Source organism: Tetrao urogallus (genome assembly GCF_951394365.1).
Source record: "Tetrao urogallus genome assembly, chromosome: 4".
Lineage (NCBI taxonomy): Eukaryota > Metazoa > Chordata > Aves > Galliformes > Phasianidae > Tetrao > Tetrao urogallus.
The window spans coordinates 10064475-10089379 of record NC_136817.1 but is presented as its reverse complement, the minus strand read 5'-3'; the positions used below and the strand labels follow the sequence as shown (position 1 = coordinate 10089379).

General features: G+C 40.5%; 1 protein-coding gene across 1 annotated transcript in view; it reads left to right on the top strand.

The window, feature by feature from the left end:
- Positions 1–2151: 2151 nt before the first annotated feature.
- The window catches only part of TBC1D9 (TBC1 domain family member 9), a gene marked incomplete at both ends in the record, with an annotated part of 41736 nt that continues 18982 nt past the window's right edge, over positions 2152–24905 (top strand). Inside the window, 7 exons of the mRNA XM_079534971.1 lie at positions 2152–2278; positions 14108–14218; positions 17950–18068; positions 19586–19814; positions 20588–20849; positions 22120–22327; positions 24477–24683. Of these exons, the coding sequence (XP_079391097.1) occupies positions 2152–2278; positions 14108–14218; positions 17950–18068; positions 19586–19814; positions 20588–20849; positions 22120–22327; positions 24477–24683 (1263 nt within the window). The remainder of the gene's footprint in view (positions 2279–14107; positions 14219–17949; positions 18069–19585; positions 19815–20587; positions 20850–22119; positions 22328–24476; positions 24684–24905) is intronic.

The window sequence follows — 24905 nt, the reverse complement described above, 5'->3', positions numbered from 1 at the left end:
TGCTTAGCATAAATAGCTCATGAAGAGGCCTGTGGTAAGCAATCGCTGAGTATCAACACTCTGAAGCAAAATTAAGTCCAGCAGTTTCTCTGTTGTCCAACAAAACATTGTCTCTCAGGAAATCCATCATCTCCACCAGGAGCAAATAAGTAATTGCAAGAGCATGCAATCATACCATCTAAATTTCCAGAATAATCATAATTCCTTACGGTGCTTTGTTGTGTTTTTTTTTTCTACTCCTATCATGCTGAAGAAACAATGTCAATGGAGCTTCTTGCTGAACTGGTTCAGTGACCTCTGATGTGTCTGTCTGCTTCTGGAGGTGCTCACAGGAAGGTGCAAAATGAATTTGGATCCATGAACCTGAGAGAATGCAGCAAATCGTGCTGTTGTCACACTGTATACCTCCCTTTTTCTCCTAGCATCTCACTGAAATATGATGATATTGCCTTTTTCAGGGCTGCTGCTTTTTATACCAGCTGCTGTCAAAGGTTTGTTTGTTTTCCTCTTACATTAGTAACATTAGCTCAACTGTCTGCAACCCTCTAAGGTGTATTGGAAAGGGCTGTTATTTTTCTTGGGTGGGATCACAAGTCCATAAATCAAATGTAAGGTAAAGAATGTCAGTTACATCCAAATGATGGCTGGCTACTTTAGAAAGTATTATGGAATTACTGTGGACTGATAAAGGCCTTGAGAGTGCGTGGTTCTGATTGTGAAGGATGCTGTGGTTAGAGCTGGGAAGTGGGAAAATTGCAGACAGTGGGTGCTATGATTTGAGTACCTTCGTTGGAAATGTCACAGCAGATTTGCTGGGTGACTTGAAGCAAGAATTGCTTTTTGTGATTCAGTTTGCTCATCTGTAGCAGCGCCTGTAATATGTCCGTGCAGGAGCATGGTAACACTGACATCATTATTTTTGAGTGCTTCTTGTCTCTTCGCTAAAAGGTGTTATGGGCATAGAAGCACTGAGTTGTGGCCATTGAGTTAACCACACACTTTGAAACCTCAGACACTCTTTTTCTACTCCCTCTTTCATTCCCCATCACACCTAACACAGCGTCCTGTGGTCTTTCAAACCTTCCGTACCATTTATAAACCAAATACTTCTCACACAAAGCTCAAGGCCTGCTCTCTCCACGTACAAATAAGATGCTCATTTAAGCAAGTCTAAGCTCTAAGCTTCTGTATAATGATGGCTAGGTGCTTTCCTATGCTTAGGCGAGCCCTTGAGTGGGACCTTGATGGCTATTGCTCCAGGCTGGGCAGTGTGTGCATTTCTTACTAAGCCAGGTGTTGACGTGATGTTATTTTAACTTTGGTCCTTGCCAGCCAAATGGCTGTCCTGCCCTGTCGGCATATGTCAGTTAGCTGCACTGAAAAAGAGTTTTTTGGGAGGAATAAATGGTAAGATCAGTGCTTTGTTTCTTCTTTTTCCTATCAGTGCTTCATTTCTTCTTTTTCCTACTTGGGAAGTGACACTGTCTCTTAGTCTGATGACATTCCAAGTGTTGATTTTTGCCCTCTAGAGCTCCAGCATTCTAAGCTGGTTGGCAATGGTACCTGCTCATCTAAGCCCTTCTCTCATCCGTTCTTCCAAAACCGAACGGGCTGTGTTGAAGCTTTAACCCTCACGGCACTTATTCCTTGAGTGGTTTTTCTATTTCGTATCTTACATTTCAGACGTACGGATATATATACACATAAAAGCGCCCGTGCGCGCCCCCTCAGCGATCTGCCAAACACAGCCGGTCGCCGCCGCGCCTCCTGCAGGCGGCTCGCGCCGCTGCAGCGGTCCCGCCCCTCTCCCCGGCGCGCGGCGGCCTCCCGCACGGGGCGCGCAGGTGCGGGGCGTGCGCGCGGCTGCTTCAGTGCGCGGGGCGGGCCGGGCGCCGCTGATGTCACCGTCGTTTTCGGCGCTGCGGCTGCTGCTGCTGGGGGCGCCGCCGCCCGTGGCTGCTCCTCCGCAGCCGGCGCCGCGAGACTAAGCGGCCGCAGCGCCGGGGGCATGCGGCTGCCGCTCCTCCGCCCTCCGGCCGTGCCGTGGGCCGCGGCCGGGTACGGTGGCGTCTGATGCGGCCGCCGCGTGCGTGAGTCCCCGCGCCCCGCAGGCGGGCGGCAGGGCGGCCGCCATTTGTCCGCGCCGGGAGCATGTGGGTGAACCCCGAGGAGGTGCTGCTGGCCAACGCGCTGTGGGTGACGGAGCGGGCCAACCCTTACTTCATCCTGCAGCGCAGGAAGGGGCACGGCGGCGATGGAGGCGGCGGGGGCCTGGCTGGTAAGGGCGGGTTGGAGCTGCCCCGGTTCGCTCTGCGGCGCTGCGGGTGGCCGGGTGTTTCTTGGCGTTGAGGCGCTTGACGTGGAACGCGCAGGTTCCTCTTAGGGTTTACACGCGGAAAGCTGAGGCTGTGTGAGCCGTCGGCGGTGCCTGATGTCTCTCGACGGGAGGGTGTGACCTGCAGGGGTAAGATTGGGGGTTTGAGCCTCCGGGGCGTGCTGCTGGAAATACGAGCAGGCTGTAATTCACAGCCGTGTGCGATCCGAACAGGTTTGTTTTGCCTTCTCTGCTTTCCCTGGGATGTCCTTGTGAAGCCTGTGTCCTGAGTGCTTCGTTTTTAGCCGTTGTCAGCTGGAAATGTGTCTGCAGTCACGCATGCATTGATCTCTACAATACCGTGCGTACACATCTGTGAAAACCTTCCATTATTTGCAGGTAACATACATACGTTTTACTAAAGCTGGAGGTTAGCAGCCCGATGACGTTAGCACCGCTCCCTCTTGATGTGGCAGAAGATGTGCACGCGTGCTCTCTGCAGGCAGGTGGCCTTTCCCATCCCTGCTAACACTGATGCTGGCTCTGCAGGCTAAGCAAAATAAACACACGGGCTGCATTCAAGGTCCTGTGTTTGCTTACCAGATTAAGCGTTCCTTCAGCCCTTGAGTGCTCTGTGGACTTGCAAACAATTTGCAGTCTCAGCTAACACGCCTCAGTGAAGTGTTGTTTTTGTATGGAGGCCCTTGAGATCTTAGCGTTGAAGGTTAACAAAGTCCACCTTATCCTTGCGGAGAAAGGGGTGGGCAGATGTTTCGCATCAGCTTTAAATGTCCGTTGTTTTCTTGCTGTCTGTGTTCTGTTGGTTTTTCATTCCTGAAGTTACAGGAAAGTCCACAGTGTTGACAAACCCATTTAGAATATTTTTTGCTTCGAAAGATTACATCCCTGCTGTTTTTGTTGAGGGGTTCCTTGCAGGCTCTCACGGCTTACCCACTGGCCTCCAAGGGACTCTTCCCTCTATCTAAGCGATTTGAGTGGGCATTCTCATACCTCTCTTAACTTTGAATTAAAGATCTCATGAGAAACCCAGACAACCTTCCAAATATTCCTCAGTTATTGGAGAAATGTTTTGAGAATTCTGTGTTTTCATCTTATTTGCAGAGTGTATATCTCTGCCTTCGTGCAGCTGTGTGTGCAGTAGTGCCATCGGTGATACCACTCCACAAATGGAGAGATCTCTTAGGAAGAGTTTGTCCTTTGAGTGAGAATAGGATACATAAATCCTTGTTTTGTGAAGCTCAGATAAGGCAACAACATTTAAGAGATCAGACTATAGAAACGATTCCATCTATGTGCTTTTTTTCCCGCTCGGTACTCAACTTGTGAGAGGCAGGGATTTGTGATGCAGTGGTGAGCGCGTGAGCGAGGAAGAAATAAAGCAGTGTGGAGCATCCAGACTGCTCCCAGCTTGGTAGGCACAGCAGGAAATGGAACCTGTGATGAGTTGTTTCTGTTGGAAATATCAGTACTGGAATTCTTTGCTGGTAGCTCTGATAGCTGTGGATGGCCTGTTGAGGGCTGACACAGGTGAAGAAAACCAGTGGCCCACTCTTCTCAGATGAGAGTGGCTAAACGCCAAGTACTGAGGTTCCTAACTGATTCCAAGAGTAAAGAAAATGGCTGAAACAATTAACAGGGTACATGGTTTCTAATAACGATAGCATTTAGGATAGTATTTTGGGAAGTTCTGTAGTTTCTCTAGTGACAGAGTTTGAAGGTTATAAGGCCTACATTAGAGAAACAGGAAAAAAGGGTCTTTTTATCTTTTCCCCCCTCTCAATTTTCTTTACTGATGCGGCAGTGCAGATAACACTCTAAAAAGACACCTGCCTTTTAACGTGTAAAACATGGTACAACAGCTCTGACAAAAAGCAGAACATGTATCCTTGAAGCTGGCTGGAAACATTGAATGCAAGATCTCACTGAGGCTGAGAGTCATCAAAATTTGTTTATTTAAAAGGCGATGTAAGTTCATTTGTCACCCTTTCTTTCCTTGCAATTTAAGTTCTGCTGATTTGTCTTCCTTTGTTATTGACTCTTCCAGTCATTTGTCTTAAACCTTAGAATGATAATTGATTTTCTAGTTGTTGAGAATATGGGCTCGGTGACGTGCGATGGCATTGGTGTGTAACTTAAACCGTGGTTCAGCAATGAGAAACATTGATTTTCTGGCATTCCCTTCAAATGTAGGTTTTCTGTGGAACTAACCAGTCTGAGCTGGGCTAAGTGTAATGATTTCTGTCTTCTGTCTGTTGATGTTTCAGACTTTGCAGAATGCAAGTTGAGGCTGCGCTGCAATGCCAATGTGTTGGTGTAGCTGACAAGAAGAGGTAGAGTGCCTTCCCATAAGTGGTGGCTTGGGAAGGTTGGGTACAGACTTCTCCTGTGCTTGGATGCTGTGACTGGAAAAGTGCCTAAAGGCTGGCAGTCACTGCAGTGGATGCTAGTGTCTCTGTCTGTCTGTCTTTCATCATTTACTTGTCACCCTCCAGTAGAGGGGTGTTATTATTGCCATAGCAAAGTCCAAACAAAATGATCTTTTGGGTCTTTAGACACATCTGAGCTGAAAAACAAGTAGTTTGTATAGCGTTAGGAGCAAGTGAAAGTAATTCTTGTGACTTTATGTTGAGAAGGAGCAGTACCCACATTGCCTGTTCTCTTGGATCTACTGTGAGCACAGCAATCCTTTGCTGGAAAGACAATATCAGTAACTTCTGGAGAAGGGCTGAAATCTCAGCCCCATCTCTATTGAGTCTCTCCTGTTGGCGTCAGTTTATACAGCTTAGCAGAAAGGAGAGAGCCTAATTTCGTTACTCATTTGGACATTAGAGACTCTTACACTTAATTTAGTAGTTAACTGGTTCTTACAGACAAGGCACTCTTTGCAAGTTCAGTAGTTAACCAACAGGTTAGTTTAACCTGTTAGAAGCATGACAATCATCTTGTTTGTATTAGGGCAGTGCCTAATTGTCTAATGAATCCCTAGAAGTCATCTCTGCTAACAAAATGTGTCTGATGAATGGTTTGCTTAAGATCTACAGCTTTTCTACTAGATCATGTGAAGCCATTTTAGATTAAATTAGGTCCTGGATGCTTCTAAATGACTGTTTTTGTCAGAACCAGTTACTTCACTGCATTTTTCCTTTGTAAGTATGCCTTTCCTCAAGGGCTATTTAGGTTTTTCCATTTTTAGCAAAAGAAAAATGGGGAAGAGACACAATTTCTATTTTAAGTAGTTTTGGTCATTTTGTCATTGCTGTCTTGCAAACTTGCCTTGTCTTGCATCACTGCATAATTCTTCCAAAGACTAGACTAAAAAAATGTACTTTCGTGCTGTAAGTGTGTTTGATAGGCACATAAGCCTGTATGTTGTGTTTGCATGAAGCTCTTGAGTGAAGGTCATCTTGCTTTTGCTCGCTGTCAGGGGAAAAAGCCATTTCTCAAAGATGCTGGTGGTTCTTTTCTTCATAACTGCTCTATTTCCTGTTTGTCAGCTACCTGCCCTGCTCAGGTTGGTGGTTTGGTCTGTGTGAGATAGTTCCTTCTCAGAGGATCCAGTGTGTAATAGGGCAGCTTGTGTCAGCTGATGCAGAGGCAGCTGGAGAGAACGTGAGCACAGACCTCTCGCATCATTTGAGCACTCTATGCTGTATGACTTAGATGGATGTAAGGATCTTGAACATGCAATAAACTCCATGAATAACTAAAAGGCTTATACTTTTTCTATTAGTGTATGTTGCATTCTGATACATCACATAGGTTAAAAACTGCTGTATCTGCTTTCAGTTATAACTTGGTAAAGCTTACCAAAGACTGCTACTTGGGGACAACATTACAAGGAATTAGTGAGACTAGGAGTTGACAGTAAAGCAGTGTATTCACAGTTTACAGAGCATGATACATTCTATGAAATTGTTGTTTTCCTTTTGCATATGTAATTTCTACATGAAACAGACATGAAATTCTAATTCATTTCCTTCTAAATGTTGTTATTTTAAGATCCCTTAGAAGATCCCAAGGCAAATAAATTCTTGTTCTTTGAAAGAAGTGTTTTTAGGAAAGAATTATTTTGCAGATATGGCATTTATGCTTACAGCTGAGACAGTGCGTGTGTGAGATTCAGTGCAAGTTTGTGAGTCCATGAGACGTTGCCAAAGATGATTCAGATGCTGAAGCAGAAAAGAGCAGATGGAAATTTGCTGATTTCTGGCTATAAAAGAAATTGATGAAGTACTGTCATTCTCACCAGCTATTTTTGCAAAACGGTTTATCATACATTTTTGGCATTGGAAAGTCAGGAAGGAGTTCTGAGCTCAGCTGACTAATGCCATAATGCCATAATGTCGAATCTGATGTTTTTAAGACTGTGACAGCGTCCTAACAGTGCGTTTGTGCAGCCTTCTTGGGCATCACGTACAGTTGCTCAGATTGGGAGAAGACTTTCATCTTGCTCTCAAGTCAGAGAATTGAGGAAGAAATTACTTAAAAACCTTTTTATGCCTAAGATAAGTGTTTGACCTGATTAGGAGGTGGTGCATGCTTTAACAAACTCATTAGCTCAAGCTGCTGGGGTTTTATATGTCAAACTTTTGCACTTCAGTTGAAAATGTGCTTTCTAATGCTTGAAATGCAGTGGTTATAAAAATTGAGGCTATTAGTATAATTACTTGTCCGTTCAACCTGTCCATTAGCTTTTCATGCCTGTTTTGGTTGGTGCAGTGGAAAGTCTTCCATTTGGTGGAATTTCTGTGTTGCACCAGATGTGCTCTGTCTCTACTGAGATTTCTTAATAGGATCTGCTGTGGGTACGTTCGACTCTTCAGTAGTAGACTTCCACTTGTAGGGATCTGGATGCCGAAGTGTTGAATTTGTTCTAGTTGTCTGAATTGACTCACCAGTCTTTCTACTCAATCCCAGGTGCTTTGTTGGAAGGTGTGTTGTTTTTTGTCTCATGCTTCTGTTATCTCTGGTTCTTACAGACAAGGCACTCTTTGCAAGGCTGCAGCACCTGAGATGAGAATTCTTAACGTTGCTTGGTGTGGTGTAGCTTAGGTTTCTGTACCAGAAGGCTTGTTGGCCCAAGACATTCCCTGACATTATTTCATCTTTAACACTTGATGTGAGCCATAAAGGTCTCTGCGCTGATCTTCCGTTTGCCATTTTTGCCTTCTGACATGATGTTTTTGCTTGGCAAATAAATTCAAGACTGTTTTCTGGACCTATTATTTGTCCTGAAATCTATTAGTACAGCACGGTGGTGTGAATCCTTTAAGCATCTAATTGGAATTTTTTTGTACCCTGATTACTTACCATACTTCTGATGTCTAATTAATGTTGATGTTCAATAATATACACTTGCATTTTGCCTTCAGAACTGTTGCTGAGGCAGGCTCTGGTTCTGTGAGACAACTTGAAAATCTTCAGTATTTTTATTTTCCTTTCCAAACATGAAGGTTGTAAATATTTTCCAGACCTGACTTGCAGTTACATTTTTTTCTTTTTGGAGTTGGTCCAAAGTTCCAAGGTAGGGGTCTGTGAATTCCTACCATGGCAGCAACCTTAATTTTGGCAACTGAATTCTTGAGATGAGTCGGGTTCTTTCCTCACAGTCTCATCTTGTGCTTTCCCTTTGTGTTTTCCAGTATGTCAGTAGCCAGAGTTGTTGGGATTTTCTCTGCCATATGATTTCTTTCCTTAGAAACCTTTAGTGAAACCTTTCCTGGCTTTGTTTCAGTTTAAATTTGGTAGGGTTTGTTTTGGGGAACTTAATCATTTGGGTATATTACGTGTGAGTTATTGTACTTGGACAGTCTGTAAGCTTAGCCTCTGTGGAAATAAAAGCAATATATTTTTTGGCTGTATTGTATATGCATCTATATTTACATGTAGCGATCTAGATTATAAGGGGTGTTTTGGTTTTTGTCTCGGAGGAGAAAAGCAGCAAATTTTTACAATGCAAAAATATTTTAAATGGTGCTTAGTAGATTATACTGATAAATGTGGTTCTATCTTAGAATGATTCAGGGAGCTTCAGCTTATCAGCTGAAGTTACAAAAGGTTGTGAAATCAAGGGTTAACTCTGGTCTGATTTAGATTAGAAGGCAAGGTACAGGATTGGTTTTCTTTTGTTTGTTTTCTTTTGGTTGGTCATCAGTTATTTAGACCCCTTGAACCAGTATCATAGTAGACACCTAGTAGCTGTACGCGTTTAAATTAAGATATCTATAAGATTATCTGTTTCAATCGTACTTGTTAGCTAGGAAGGAGGATGAAAGTTTTATCCTTTGTTACAATTTTATCCTACAGTGGTCAAGCTAGATAGTCATGTTAGAAGATTGTGCTTTCATCAACTTGAAGACAAGAAAAGTATGTGCTGTTGTATGTATGTGCTTGCCTTTTATCTTATTAAATGTCATCAGTGACAGAACTTCATCAGCCTCACTTTAACTGGTGTTCAAACACTTGTGTGTGAAGGAAAATGTGGCAAGTAAATTAATCTTACGTGAAGTTTGGTTGTAAAATGAAAAGCAACAAAGACAAGTATTGAGGAAGACAGATCTTGATTTCAGAGGAAACTGATTTTTTTTTACATTACCTATCATAATGTAATAATATGTGTCCATAAGAGCCTTTGCTGTATAATCCATGTGAGAAGATATTTATCAGGTATTTAGGTTTTATTTTGCTTTAGTTTGCATGAGTGAACACATATAGTACAGAACCCTCCATAAAGTTCCAAGGGTGGTGTTCTTCATGCTTTTGAAAAAAGCATCCTGTTATTTCTAGGATGGGAAGCTTAGCTTCATAGTTACTTCTAAATAACTAATAATATTTGCTATTATTTTAACCTGTCTCATGAAATAAAACCAAATATAGTTGCCTCATAAATGAAAAGATTGATGGTATTAGCCATAGAGTTCAGGTTGTCGCTCTAGGTGGAGGTTTCTCAGACAAGTAATTGGATGACCTCTTCCTGTAACAACAAATGAGCAAGCTAATTACATACACACGTGGACTGTCTTCAAAAGATAGAAAATAAATGATTCAGTATAGTGTCTAAGAAAAACAATAGCTTGTAATGCAGACCTTATCTGTGTAGTGTTACGAGTTACTATTCCTACAGTCCAGAAAGTAATGTTTAAACTTGAGAAAGATTTGGTTTAATGGACAACAGACGAGTATGAAACAGGGTGAAAATGTCTTACAAACCAAACAGGTCTCTTATGGTCAGAGCTCATTTGCGTGTCCACCTTCTGCTAGAGGAAAGAGAAGAAGGGCTCATCAGTGTGCTTTAAAGATGGAGAATCATTTGAGCAGTACTTCTTTCATTCGCTGTCGGAATGTTGCTATGCCTGTTTTGAAAAATTCTTTCTAGTTGTGCATGTGACTTCGCAAGCTTTCCTTTTTGTTAGTGGTGCTGAGCTTGTATACAGATAGGCTGCTGACATCCTTGTGAGTATTGGAGTGGTAGCTCGTGAGTGTGACTCCACGAGTCAGACATGAGAAGTTGTGATTTTGCTGTGGGTGCTGAAAAGATGAATGCATGCTGTTTGCTTGGGCATTTAAAGAACTATTTGTTTGTGTTTTTTTTTAACCAGAAGAGACTGCCAGGCTGTTGTTTATATTGGTAATGATTTGTCAGCAGTCTTCTGGAAACAATTTGTCTAAAATGTTCTGCAGTGATGATGATGAGTGATGTGATGCTTTTTTTTCTTTTTTCTTTTTTATTTAAAACTTTATGTGATGGTGTATTAGCACAGTAAGAAGGCCACTGGCAAGATGCTAAATCAAACATCTCTGACAGATTTAGTGAGGGCAATATACAGAGTGTAAAGCCACACGGAATCAAATGTGTGATTTCTGCTGTCCCCACCCCGGCTGAGCCACTGGAGGTTGGCTGCTGAAGGAGTAGGAAAAAAAAAGGGGAGTAGAATAAGTGAGAAACATTTGCTGTTCTTCTGTATTGCACACATACGTAGTGCTGTGGCCTGCATAGTTCTTCTGCCTTGTGTTCACCCCTCTGCTCAAGTTGTAAGAGCTATTGACTGCTCCCTTTCAAGCATCTTGGTGTCTGCCTGATTCTTGGGCTCTCTACAGGAGTCGTGGCTAGTCATAGAGCTGGGAGGATGTAGCAGTGCTGGTGGCATGACAGGATTCAGCTCTCTGGAGCCTGGCAATTAACACGTGCTTGTCATCTGGCAAACAGGAGGAGAGGAGGGTGTTCCTAGGTGTCAGCTGCAGCAATTGCAGTGAGCTCATTCCAGCTGTAGGCAAGGCTTGATGCAATTTCCCTGTGATACGGAAGAATGGAGGTGTTGCAGATCATTGGTATGCACTGATAGCACCTGAGACTTGAGGACTGCCAAGGCTAAAGCTGAAAAGGATGTATCAGGTGGAAGGCAGGGAGGGAGTCCATGTTGTGGACAAAGCCAGGTTGTCTGTGATTGTAGACCCTTTTAGTAAAAAACACCTGAAAAAGTCATTGCTGGTGTATGGATTCTTACACTTCATTCTATGATTATAGCTCTGCTCAGTTTAAATGTGAGGCATAGCGGTCAGATAAGTAAAACATAATACTGTTTTGTGTTTTTCTATAAATTGCGTGGAATAACTGAAGCACTTGACAGTACCACCCTCTAGTACATCATACATCCTTCTAGTAGTGTGAGGTAGAGCATTTGCCCGGCTGTTATCCCTCACCTTTCCCTTTCTGCTCCCCTATCTAGGTATGGTTACTCTAGATGTGTGCCATTTGAGATTGGACTTTTGCACAGTATAAGGTTACTCGTGCTTGGCTGCCTTCAGGATTAGGGCTGTCATGTGTTAGTCAGATGCTAATCCCACAAATTTTTAACACACGCATTACATCTTCACTGATAAAAAAGGCTCACTCGAACAAGGACTTGCAGGTTTGATTTTGTTTTGTTGCAGTCAGCAACCTGATGGAAATAATGGGTGAAAAATCTGCAAGCAGCATAGCTATGTGATTGTTGTATGCATCAGTCACTGGCTGTTCAAGGACCAATCAAACAATGATATTTTTTTTTCTTATTGCATTTTTATATGGACTTAGCAAACTTCTTATTTTTGTATTACTTACAAAGAAATTGGTCAGTGGTTATTGGAATTCCTGCGACTTCATTCTGATGGCATCATCTGTCTGCACTGAAAAGAAATAAAAACTGACTTACAGTGCAAAATGGAACAGTTCCTGAAGGATGGTGATAAGGCATAATTGTATGATTACGAGAGTATACATGTTAAGTTTCTTTATACTATAAGAATGTGTGAACTATATCCTAAATATCTGTGTATCATCCATCAAAGCTATTTCATTATATGAGAGAAACTCTGTTGCAGCAGATTTGGTAAAGCTGGATTTTGCTGGTGTTTGAGTTTTCTGTGGGATCTTCTGAGTTCTGTGCGTTTGTTCCTTAAACTGTATTTCAGAGATATTTCTACAACCCGATTGCTGGGAAGAGACTGGGCGACTCTTCCTTGTCTCTCACCACCTTTCTTGAAAACATAGCTCTACCTTATGCTGTTGTTCCTGTTGTTTGGAGCTGGGGTTGTGCCTGTCATTCCCTATCTCCAGGAAATGATGAAGAAGGAGATGGGATGGGAAGGTTTGCTTACGTTGGTATTGCTGCCCAAGTCAGTAGGTTTGTTTCAGCTCTCTGACCTCAGCTGAGCATCCCCCTTTTTTTTTTCTGGGTGCAGCACCCTCCTAGAACTAGTGCCAGAATTGTTGGGTAGGACCACCCATATGTCAACACAGTTGGGGGTTATGACACAACAAAAGGAACAAGCGTATTTTTAAAGATTATGGAGACTTAACAGTGTATCTGCTCCTCAGGGAAGATTACATTGGCCAGTCTACAAGATTCTATAGATACTGTCTCATGCATTTTGTATGTTTGGTACTGTCAGTATCAAATGTGAAGCAGCAAAACAAGAATAATGTTTGCAAGTGAGCAGCAAACCCAGATTAATTCAGCATAGTGTCTGGCTTGGTCTGTGGTTGAAAGTTACTATGTACCCGTGTGTGTTTCCTTTCTGAGTCAGAGCTGTACTCTTTCTGTAGCAGTTGAGTGGAGAGGATATGTAAAGGGGGGGAAAAAAAAAAGGCAAGGTATTGGAAGTTTAAAGGAATATTTTCATCTCCTTCAGTCTGTTGAGTATCTAGGAAAGGTGGCAGTGTACTGATCAGAGGTATCCTGTCACTATATACAAGTAATAGACAGGAGAGATGAAAGACCTACAACTAAATAGGCGGCAGTAAGAACTGAAGGTAGCTTGAACATTGAGAACATTGAGAGATTTTACATTAGTATTTTCTGTTTGTATTCTGTAACAATACACAACTTTCCAGCATTATCTGGGAATGATGATAGCATGTGTAGGCTTGTTTCTCATGTATTTCAGAACTCTTGGATTAAAAGGTGGTGAGCATTAACGTATCAGGAAGGAAGAGGTGGTATTTTCATGTGGCCTGTAAAGATCTGTGCATAAGACTTCTTTCTCTACACCAGTGGAATACATAAAATGGGGGAATACAAGATCACTGATACGTGGGTAATTTCCAGATGTCTTTTGCAGTTCTAATTTAAAAAGTCTGCTAAGAAGAGAAAATGGGTAGTGCTTTTATGTCTTTATAATGCATACAGCTAAACTGGAAGAGGAACAGCTAGGGAGAAATCTTCTGTACCCGTCAGGACCGTACAGAATGGGGAACTCACAAAACTGTGACAGTAAAAGAGGAAAACAGCTAGTTGAAATTGAGAAGAGCATTTTAACAGCATTGTTTCTGAATGGCTTCTGGTGCATGCAGTTTATTTCAGCCATTAAAAATAAATGATTTCTGATGATTTCTGCCCCAGTGAATACTTGCGGGGGAAACAACCAAGTCTTTGAAAGTTATCTCATCTGTTCTTAAGAGCAGGAGTTTGCTGAGGACTTAAACATGAGAATTAATAATCCAGATCTCCGCGGGGAAGATGAAAATTCTTTTTGAAGATGAAAAGGGAAAAATCCTTGGCATTTTTTAAGAATAAATAAGCATTTTGTGAGAATGAGGATTTTGTTGGGGCTAGTTTTCTGTGCAATTTCTTAATAAAATAGCATCTGGAAATTGTAAAAATAAAGTTAAAAATTACTGAATTATGCAACTGTTGATGGCCCCACAGCAGCAAAGACTTTTCTGTGCTACTGCAGAATAACAGTATGGCTTTGTATTTCAGCAGTATCCTTGTAACGGAAAAACAGTTTGACTGTAAAGCATTTTGATCTTTTCTGTGCTAAGAATCAGACCATTAAATAGCATAATTGTCTTTGCCAGAAGTCTGTTTTTTTCCTAGCTGACATCTGAATGTTGAACTCTTACAGGTTATATTGTCCGGGTTGTTGTTTTTTTCCACTATTGTTTATTTGTTTGTTCTTTCCTCTAGGGCTCCAAAAGTATATGAAACAGAAAAGAGCTGAACTTGTAAATAGCTTCATGAAATAGCTACCTTATGCTTTGCTTCAATTTGTCTCCCTTTACCCTGGGGTTGATGTATGTTTAAAATTGAAGTCATCTTGAAACCGAAGATATTTTTCCCTGTTGAGTCACTCTTCCTCATTATAACTCAAGAAAACAGATATAGTAATTAGTACATACGTCTGCCTTTTGCTGAGGAGGGTGAATTGAGGGGTTGGGGCATGTGAAGCCTCTTTATTTGGGGATTCAGATGATTCATCACTCTGTATTTATGAGAATTTCCTTTTCCGTAGGTCTCCTTGTGGGTACTCTTGATGTTGTGTTGGACTCCAGTGCCAGAGTGGCACCGTATCGAATCCTCTATCAAGCACCAGACTCCTTGGTCTATTGGACTATTGCCTGTGGTAAGGACAAGTATAATGACGTGTAGATTTTTTCTTCCTGGGTACTTTGCTACATAACTAAGAGAGCATCCTGCCAGCTGAGTAAAGACAGAACTGGCCAGGCCAGGAATGGGAAGAGAGGCTTATGTTACTTACTGCTTTTCATCTCTCAAACTGATTCCCAGGCAGGCAGTCTAAGGTCCCTCAACCTTTATGTTCTTCTATGTGCCCATGGCTTACTCCTTTAGCACTTCGAAAGTGCAGCATTCCTGACTGATGAGAGCATTTGAAACATGGGAGGAGAAGTAATATGCTATGGCCCTGTGCTGTGGCCCCCAAAATTACCCAGACTGGGCACCTGGCTTCTCTTGAAATGGAAACTGGGAAGATAGTACAGTCCCAGCTCTGAATCTGAACTCCAACTGAAATTGCTAACAAAGTAGTTAATGCATATACCTGTTCCCAGTTTTTTTTTTTAAACTCTTTCTTGAATTTTAACAATATAATATCAGGCTGGGTGATTGGCTTGGTTATTTTTTATTTTAAAAATTCTACATTGTATAGCTGTCTCTCTTGTTTCCCCATAGGTAGAATACTGTTTACTTGGTGCTTGTAGTCTCTTATTTTTGCAGATTTGTCTTATCCTCCCATGCCTTCCATAAAGCAGTAACCTCTATCTCCAGTGAGTAGCTATGCAGAATGATGGGAAGAAATGTGATTGCTTCCTGTTTCATAAATGCTGTATGACATTTGACCTTCTGCATGAGGCTCCTCTGGGGAAAAAATAATCCTAGAGGTTTTGTTTGCTCTGAAATGACTACTTAAGTTATGTATAGATGCAAGGACTGTTTATAATTCACTTTTTGATGTGGATATGAATTTGCTTTGGGATTAGATGTATGGATCTTGGCTGTATGAGAATGTTAACTGATTAGATTTGCAGCTTTATAGCTCCGTAAAGCAGATTTCTTAACAGCATTGTCTCCGGTGTGGTGGTGTGTTGAATATGTGCAGGTGAGGAGAAGGGCAGGAGAGTAGGAGGTCTCTTTTCCCAGGAAACTAGCAAGGGAATGAGATATATTGGCTTTTAAGCTGTGCTAGGGAAAGTTCAGGTTGGATATTAGGAAAAGCTTTATCGGAAAGAGTGGTGAGTGCCTGGAACAGGCTGCCCAGGGAGGAGGTGGAGTCACTGTCCCTGGAGGTGCTCAACAGGCATGTGCGTATGGCACCGAGAGATATGGTTAGTGGGCATGGTGCTGATGGGTTGATGGTTGGACTAGATGAAGTAGATAAGTGAGCATGGGTAGTTGGAATTGCTACATGCCTTGGAAAAGGTTTTGAAGAAAGCCTGTGTTCTCTGGTTAACAAAGTGTTTCAAGTTTTGGAGTGCATATATGTATATGCACAGATTAAGGGCTTTGCTGTTCAATTTCAGAACCTGCCATTACTGGAAAGACCAATTGTAGACTCCCTGAGGTATTTCAGCTTTTCTTATAGTGCCTTCTGTAAATGGCAGCAGTTCAAGTTGACTAACAGGCGTTACAGCTAAGTGTTTGGGTGATAAAACTGGCCATGACTTGTTAATTTTCTTTTCAGACCTGTACTCAGTCTTGTTGCCTCTATGCCTCCATATCTTACTATAGACAAATGAAGCCAGCTGCTTGAAAGCTAACCCTGATGCCCAGAGATGACCCTATGTTGTTTGTGCTGTTACTCTACCTCACCTGCAGGGCAGCTGCTCATTCTCTTGCTCTCTCCATGCACCATGCATGCTTCCTGCAACTCCTGTCATCTGCAGATGCCTTACCATTCCAGCTTATGTTTAACACACTGATCAGTTTGCTCCCCAAAGATGAGGAACAGTGGCTCAGTCTACCAGGGTGTTGTTCAATCATAATTTCAGCCGTGGGGCAAGCTTTAAAATGAGTATTCTTTTAGAGGAGGGAGTGAAGTGATTAGTAGAATATAGTAATATTGTGGCTATTTTCCCTTTTAATCCCTACTGATCTTGAAGGGCTCTGTTCCAAAGTGCGGTGGTCAGCTTTGAGTAGGCTTGTTTGTTTTTCTTCCCTCAGATTTTGAGGTATCGATTCACCTGAAAGGCCAACAGTGGTAAAATTATGAATGCTTATAACATGCAGAGATAGGCAGAGACTTGGCAGTAGCAAAGTCAGTAGAACAGTAGTTTAAAATCTCACAGTGAATGTGTTACTTGAATCCTGAGTAAATAAAGCAAAGAAAAAAGTCTTGACTGTGAGGAGAATTTGGCTTGAACTGCTCCACAGCATGTCTGGATTTTGGCCTGCTTGCATGGTTTTCTGTAGATGACACTGTCTGGGAGAGTGAACTCTAAGATAACAGAGACAAAAAGCAATGAAAACAGCGAGATGGGAGATTGCAGGTTGAAGATATTGACCATAACTACATTAATAGTAACCCATGGACCACAAACAGGGGATAGGCAGAGTCATGGTAGTGTCTGCATTGCTTGCCACAGCTCTTCAAGAGATGAGCCACTGTTCTGATGAGAGTCTAGTTTAAAATATGTTTTTCTTGTATTTAGTCATTACTTCTTAGAGCAATGCAAAAGCCAACAAGAAATAAATTGATCTTTAGAGTGCCTTTTGAGTTCCAGAAAGATCTGGTTGCATCCAGCAGTTTTTAGGAGAAGCAGTGATAGCAATCACTTGTGGATCTGAAATAGGTTTGCTTAAGCATACAGACTATTGTGCAACGTGATGTATGAATCCATATTGAAGCTGTACATTTGAATTTAGCATGGAAAACGCACAGGAACATTGCACTGTGTTGCTTTCATTGGAGTTGTGTAAAGCACTGATGGTGTTTTCTGGAAATATTTTTTCATCATCATTGGTGAATGATGAGGAAGACAAGTGTTTGATATGTAACCAAGAAGGCCGCAATGATTTCTTGTACAAATGACTGAAATATTTATGTTAAAATGTCATAGCAAGCACCAGCATAGACAACTTGTGCCTGTAGGTAAGTTGCAAAATGTATAATTAGCAGCTAGTTGTATTGCATCCTCTTCCTAATGCTCGTTTCACATAAATGGCTGTATGTTCTTGTATTCTGTAGGCTTTAATTAGCAGGTAGATACACTTGCTTGTTCTGATTAAAATAAACTGAAGTGGTGTTTGAACAAAACTGAGATGCAGTATTGTCTCTGTTTCCTAGTTGGATTTACATCCTTTTAATTAATCTTCATAAAGATGTGAACAGGTAATGTTTCTTTTCTGAAAAATACTGAAAATCACAATTTTTGACTCAATTGCCTTCATTCTGTGAAGTGTTGAGAATAGAGTGACAACATAAAAATTGCATTTATTAAAACCCTGCCTTAAGAAGCAAAGATTTGCACGTTAGTTCTAGCTTTATACCAGGAGCTGGTCCCGGTAGGTGCAGGTGATTTCTTGGCCAGCTCTTCAGCTGGCTAGCACGGTGTCATTTAGTGCAGTTAAAATTCATATTTTATAGTTTTGTTGCTCATCATACTGACATAAGCCCTTTATACATCTTGAAGAGGGCTGCCTATTTCCTTTTAAATTGCAGTCCTATGGGAGAGCAGTTTTGAATTTCCAAGGAGACAGCATGTGTTATATGGTGAAAGATTACATCTGTAGTTAATGGCAAGTTTTATTTGAGTCCTTTGTGATTAAGACAATGTAGACATTGGTTATTTTGTGATTATTTGATTTTTTTTTTTTTTTATTGTTTTTTTATATATGCAGGTTGCTCAAGGAAGGAAATCACTGAACACTGGGAATGGCTTGAACAGAATTTGTTGCAAACTCTGTCAATCTTTGAAAATGAGAATGACATAAATACGTTTGTCAGAGGAAAAATACAGGTGGTTATGTATATTATTGTAAATGCTGACAGATATGACTGAAAGGAAGACTGTTGTGAATTCTAGAGAAATGCAGCGTAACGCTCCCAAGGCTGCTCCGTCTTTGAAATTAGGCCAGATTTTGAACGGCAACTTATATAAAAATGAAGAGAATAGTGATTAGCATACATGACTACAGCAGTGTGATTGAAAACATTACATGCATGTCTACAAACATTAAGGGGTCTGAAATTAAGTTTTGCTTCTGTCTTAAGCTGAGGTGGCTTTCTGTGTAACTTCTCTTTTCGTACTTAATTGCAGTTTTACATGTGCTTGTTGTATAAAGCTCCTTGCTCTTTTCTGTGTGGTTAAATCGCACAGTGTTGACACACACTTTTTATAGAGACAGTGGAGTTACTAGTTAGTTTGGTTTGGTTTTGGTTTTGCCAATACATCTTTCTCTCCTGAAGGAGTAGAGAGTAGATACACTTCTTAAGATGCTTCATCTGTGCTTAAATAAGTAATTTGTTAGAATATTGATTGTAAGCAAAGTTACTGTACTTAATTTTTGTATATTCTAAGCACCGGCTTTGTCTCATTGCTTTTACCATTTCCTATAGTAAGTCATTGTCTTAGGAATTCCTTAGTTGTTAGAATGAGTTTTACCAGAGGATCAGACAGGAAGGCTACAGATGCTCATGGAAACAGACTGTTCTAGCTGTCATCTGTTCCGTGAAATATTGTCCTTAAGGAAGTTGTTACTTTCTAGACTTTTAGAGTGCTTTGTAGACTTTTTAAAATATTGTATATTTGTCCAACAGATCACAGAATCACAGGATGGTTTAGGTTAGAATGAGTGATGCTTTGCTGTTGTTTGCTGTACTTTCTGTGCAAACTGACAGTTTGAAGGCACAAAGCATCTTTACTTTCTACAACATAAAAAGCAATAAGAAAAAGTGATGTGAGAGATTGGAAAACAAATAGAGCAGAACTTCAGCACAGAGAATAAACTGCTGTAGTCTTTGAGGCATCAAATGCAATATTTTTCTTATTCTCCTACTTTATTTTGCTTAAAATCCACTAAGAGAGCATAGAAGTTGTCCTTTCTTTAGAAGAAGATTTTCTAGTGAAATTCTATTGGATTGTGCACAGTACTTATTTTTGTGGAAGGGAGAAAGTTTACAAATCACAGGTGCCTTAAGTAGTAGTTTGTAGTGGTAGTAGTGTATTTGAGATGGGTTTGCAGATTTAAAGTGGCACAGCAGCTGAGTGGTTGATGTTTGGTTACTTTTGATACATTCATGGTAGGGAGCGAAGTAATCATCAAGACAGCCTTGAGTAAGGTTAAAAAAAAAAAAAAAAAGCCACAACAAAACTACGTAAGTGAAGGAATGAATAGAGTAGTAATAAACAAGTAAAATACTTCATTGCTTTCACAGTTAACTTTTGTAGCCCTCACCATTGCATGCAGTGCTGATAAGGCTATCTGATAACCCGCAGCACTTAATATACTGTGAACTTCTTTCACTCCCTTCCAGGGTATCATTGCTGAGTACAACAAAATCAACGGCATCAAGGAGGATGATGATACCGAGAAGTTTAAGGAGGCCATAGTGAAGTTTCACAAGCTGTTTGGCATGCCAGAAGAAGAGAAATTAGTGAACTACTACTCTTGTAGTTACTGGAAGGGGAAAGTTCCTCGTCAGGGCTGGGTGTATCTCAGCATTAATCACCTTTGCTTTTATTCTTTCCTAATGGGACGGGAAGGTACGTTTTACAGTGAAGTGGTGGCTTGTGTGTCTCAGAATTGTTAGGGAGTCTTCTGTGGTTTGTTACTATTTGCTGCTGATATATATGGGATGCAAAAGCAATGCTGAGTGAAGTAGAAACAAGAAGCAGTTCCCTAGTTGTCTATATTGCTGAACCGTGCACTTGTTACCGTACTTGGTTGCATGTTAGGAGAGGCTAACTAAATACTTGGACAGTGGCAGTATTAAATCTATCATGCTTGTATGCAGCGATTCATTTATTTTTTTTTTTTTTTAATCACAAAATCTTTTATGATTCTTGTCTAGCTACTGAAGTACTTATCTGTTTTTAAGTAGGACGCTGTATTATGATTAAATTAAAGACGTTTCAAAATCCAGTGGTAAATACAGTTTATTTAAAACAGTATATTAAATTGCTTTAGTTGTTGAGGAGTAGTGGGAAGCCTGTCTAATGTGTTCAAAATAAGTTTCCTTGCTTTCCTTGAAAGAGAGAACATCAGGAGTTTGGTCAAGTGCTGTGACAGTGCGAATTATGTTAGCCCAGCTTTGCATGTGGGTGTTCAGTACAGAAATAAATGATATTTAAACTGTTTTATCTACTGTTTGTCAGGTGATATGATTTGTTTATACTAGCTGTGTCATTTATGCTGCCCTTCTAACTTCTCAAGATGCAAGAAAATTTCAAGTGAATACGTTTTATAGTAACTGGAAGGTGAATGCTTTGGAATATACTAACTTTTTTGGACTGCATTTTTGTTTGCTTCTGTTCAGCAAAGTTAGTTATCCGTTGGGTTGATATCACTCAACTTGAGAAGAATGCTACTCTGCTCTTCCCTGATATGATCAAAGTGAGCACCAGGTCCAGTGAACACTTCTTCTCAGTATTCCTTAATATCAGTGAGACATTTAAACTAATGGAACAGCTTGCCAATATAGCTATGCGACAACTTTTGGACAATGAAGGGTTTGAACAAGACAGATCATTACCCAAACTGAAAAGGAAATCTCCCAAAAAAGTATCTGCACTGAAACGGTGCGTAGCACTGACCCTTACTCGTTTGTTTCGCCTCATTCTTTTTACTTACATCATTCTGTAGAGAAGCTTTAAGTTTTCTAATGATGCTGCTATGTAGTGTTATTCAAAAAGGAAAGGAATGATTGATTCTAGATGGTGGCAAAAGGTGTGGAGTTGTTTAGATACAATTAGTCGGTCTCCTGTTGAAATAGGAACAGGAAAATATACAAATATGCAGAATGGGAGAAATATTTGAGTCGTGTTCTCCTTTGTTCAGAAGCTCTTTTATGTATCTCTTGACACAGGCTGCATTAGATAATCTGTTGTAAGACCTGTTCAAGAAAATATGTCTAACATTCATACTTGGTCCTACAGCTGGAATTTAAAAACTATGTTGGGTGATGAATTCTGTCTTGAACTTCTTATGTTGTGTGGTATACTAAAATGGTCAACATACGGAGTTGTAATCAGTCTTTCGCTGTATTTCTCATTGTTTTGTGACATCTGACATGTATTTTATCTCTGAAATTTGCCTACTGTTTCTTTTGTTGTGTAGACCTGTAATATTTCAGTGTTCTGCACTAAATGTGTTAGCAAGACTAAATCTTGAAATTATTTGAGTATAGCCCTACAGACTCCATTGTATTAATAAATCAACCTCAGAGTAACAATTTTAGGATAGAGTTATGTGGTCTCTTATTTAATAATCATAGAATCATTTGAGTTGGAGAAGACCTTTAAGATCGCTGAGTCTGACTATTCTCCTGGTGCTACACGTCCAATGCTGAACCATACCTCTAAGCACCACATCCCCACATCTCTTCAGTACCTCCAGGGGTGGTGACCTGCCTGGGCAGTCTGTTCCAGTGTCTAACCACCTTTTCTCTGAGGAAACTTTTTCTTGTACCTAATATCCAGACCACCCTTGTCACAATTTGCAGCTGTTGCCTCACGTCCACTGGGTTCACTCCATGCGCAGATAGAAAATAGGACCAAGTGCCATAAGATCACCTAGTCTGTTTCTTTTGAGAAGTCAGGGTCGTTGTTTCTAACTCATTTGGAGTAGGTTTCTTCTTCTTATGTAGTCTTAGAATCTCCCAGCAAGGGAGCTTATATACCCCTTACAAGCTTACTATTTATGCTATTTGCTGTATGCTCAGTATTAGTAACTGAGTTGTATGTTGTAGGTAATATGCAACAGCTTATGTAAAATATAATTAAAAAGTATTATCTATTTCTTAGAACAAGAGACAGTTTTTTTATGGTGTGTTTTTTTGGTTTGTTTTAGGGATCTTGATGCCAGAGCAAAGAGTGAGAGATACCGTGCTTTGTTCCGACTTCCCAAGGATGAGAAACTAGATGGGCACACGGACTGTACTCTGTGGACTCCGTTCAACAAAATGCATATTTTGGGTCAGATGTTTGTTTCTACAAACTACATCTGCTTTACTAGTAAGGAAGAGAACTTGTGCAGCCTTATTATCCCTCTTCGAGAGGTAAATACTTGCAGATTAGTGGGGCAAAAAAATCAAGTAATACTGTTTTGGAAATTGCATCATAGCTTTTTTTTTTTTTTTTTCCCCACTGTTGGAGAAAATCTCATCTGATTAATTTCCTGTGAGCATGCTATTCGGATGTGTTCTGTGTGATACTTAATGACTGTATGTATCTTAGAACTAAGTTCCTACTACTAAAATTCCCTGGGAGTTTTCCTTGTCAGTTTCCATGATCTTCAAGAATCAATCCTCTTGCATAATTTGCTTTCTGTTTTATGTTTCTGTGGTATACTTGTGTCTCATAGAGTGGGATAAGAATTCCTACATAGGTGAGTAGGACTTCTTACTAACAAATCTATCAGGTAAAACCTGATTGTGTCAGATTTACAAAATATTTGTAATACTAATGAATTCAGTCATCTCTTAATATGGACAAATTTGAAATCATTTACTGCTGTACTTGGAAAGCATTTGTAAACGTTTAACAAATGAGTGTAAAGCTCTTTTTAAAGAGAATTGCGTAAAGTAGTTTTTCAGTAAACATAATGCAAGTTAGATGCAATGGGGAAAAAAAATCAGACTGGGGAGGTTTTGTATAATTGACTTGCTTTGTGGGTTGATGGAGAAATGTGTAGTCTTGAGAGTATTAGCAAAGCTTATCCAAACAAGTTCAGTTAGCAGATCTGAGGAACCAAAACAAATCGTATTTGTTTGGAAACCTTGAAGTACCACTTCTAAATGGTGTGTTGCAATGACCTTGGTTATTTGAGAAGAGGCACTTGATTATGGTTGCACTGTTTGTCTGGAATTCTGAGGGAGCGACAGTCCTCTGAGTAACCGGGTAGAAGAGGGAACAAAGTCTGCGTTTGACAGGGCCCCTTTTTCTGTAAGTGTATTCAGCAACTGATTTGATAACCACAACCTCAGCAGCATGTGATTTGAAGCAGCCCGAAAGCTTAAACAAATAGTTGAAGAAAGAAATGCTTTGGGTTTTTTTTTTTTTTGGCTTTTTTTTTTTGTGAACATGTAAGGTCTCAGCACCAGCAAGGAGAACAGTAACATATGGTAGTGCCAACCATTGAGATGATAAATCAGTTTTGTTAACAGCTGAAAGGGAAGCTTTCTGTTTCATTAAAGCTTTGCTTCAGACCCAGTGTTCTGTGATGACCTGGAATGGTTTTGATACAGAAGTCAGTGGCAAAGTATTGATTCAGAAATGGTGATTGGAAAAGATTTTAAATAGTGTTATTCACTGTGCTGTTCACTGCCCCTCTATGTATAGTCTTCAAGATCAGCTCTTCAGGCATCTGTGTCTACTTGAATGTACATAACATGGGTTTTCAGCTGTCATTGTAGCAGAGTTTACTTACCATGATGTTTGACCTGTGCTTCTATAAATTCATTTGATTTGCTGATTATGCTCAAGCAGTTCTTAAGAAGCGTGGAAATATAATGCGGGAGGAATTTCTGGCTTCCTTCGTGTTAATGAGGAGCTGTAAGAGATTTGTAGTTCACAAAATTAAACTGAAGTTGGCGGAACAGAGAAGTGAATTAGGATCTGAGCTGCGCATTGAAGCCTTTAAATCCATTTTCAAGAAAATACTGTACAAAGCATTATCCTTTTAGCTAGAGAAATATTAATATTACAGCACTGTTGTCCCACACAGTTTGGAATTCAGTTAGATTAATGACAAGCTTACTAACAGCTGAAGGCCAAACAAGCTGCCATGTGAGAAGAGAGATAGCAAGATGTTGATAGATAGATATGTTAGCAATAAAAAGTAAGTAAATTTTTCTGCTGATTCAGCCTATGCTAGTGCTGGGGACCAGGAGAAGGATTTTGAGGGTCCTACAGAAAGCTCATAAAAGAAATGTTATTGTGCTGCCTCTTGTAAGATGAAGCCTGGGGAAAATAAATTAAGCAGAAAAAAAAGGAGTTTTGCTGGAGAATGTACATAAGCCAGTTGTAGGGAAGTAACAGTCTTTGTCTTCAGGCTTCTGAGTCTGTTAATGTGTCCTGTTTTGCAGTAGAGGGATGCTGATGATACAGTGGGAAAAGGACATTGGGTTTATTGTACTTAAATTGTTTCTTAAAGCAAGCAGCTTGACGATAGAAGATGTTAAGGTGCAGCTAACTGTTTCTCCTTAGGTGACAATAGTGGAAAAGGCAGATAGCTCCAGTGTGTTGCCCAGCCCGTTGTCGATCAGCACCAAAAACAGAATGACATTCCTGTTTGCCAACTTGAAAGACCGAGACTTTCTTGTACAGAGGATCTCAGATTTTCTGCAACAAACCACTTCAAAAATATACTTGGAAAAAAATATGTCCGGAAGCTATATCAGCTCTGATGACGAGGTATGTAGAGGGGAACGTGACTAGCTGATTACAAGGAGGTTTTAACCAGTGCAGGTTAACAGGGAAGATGGCGAAAGTCTTGAACTTGCTCTAAGGCCACACTTTTGGACACGGAAATGTTACTTTCTCTGTGCTACTGCTTTTAATAGGCTGTACTATTAAATGTTGTGACTGGAATATCTTGTTCATGATCAACGTGAGAGAATTCACCATTGAAGTGGA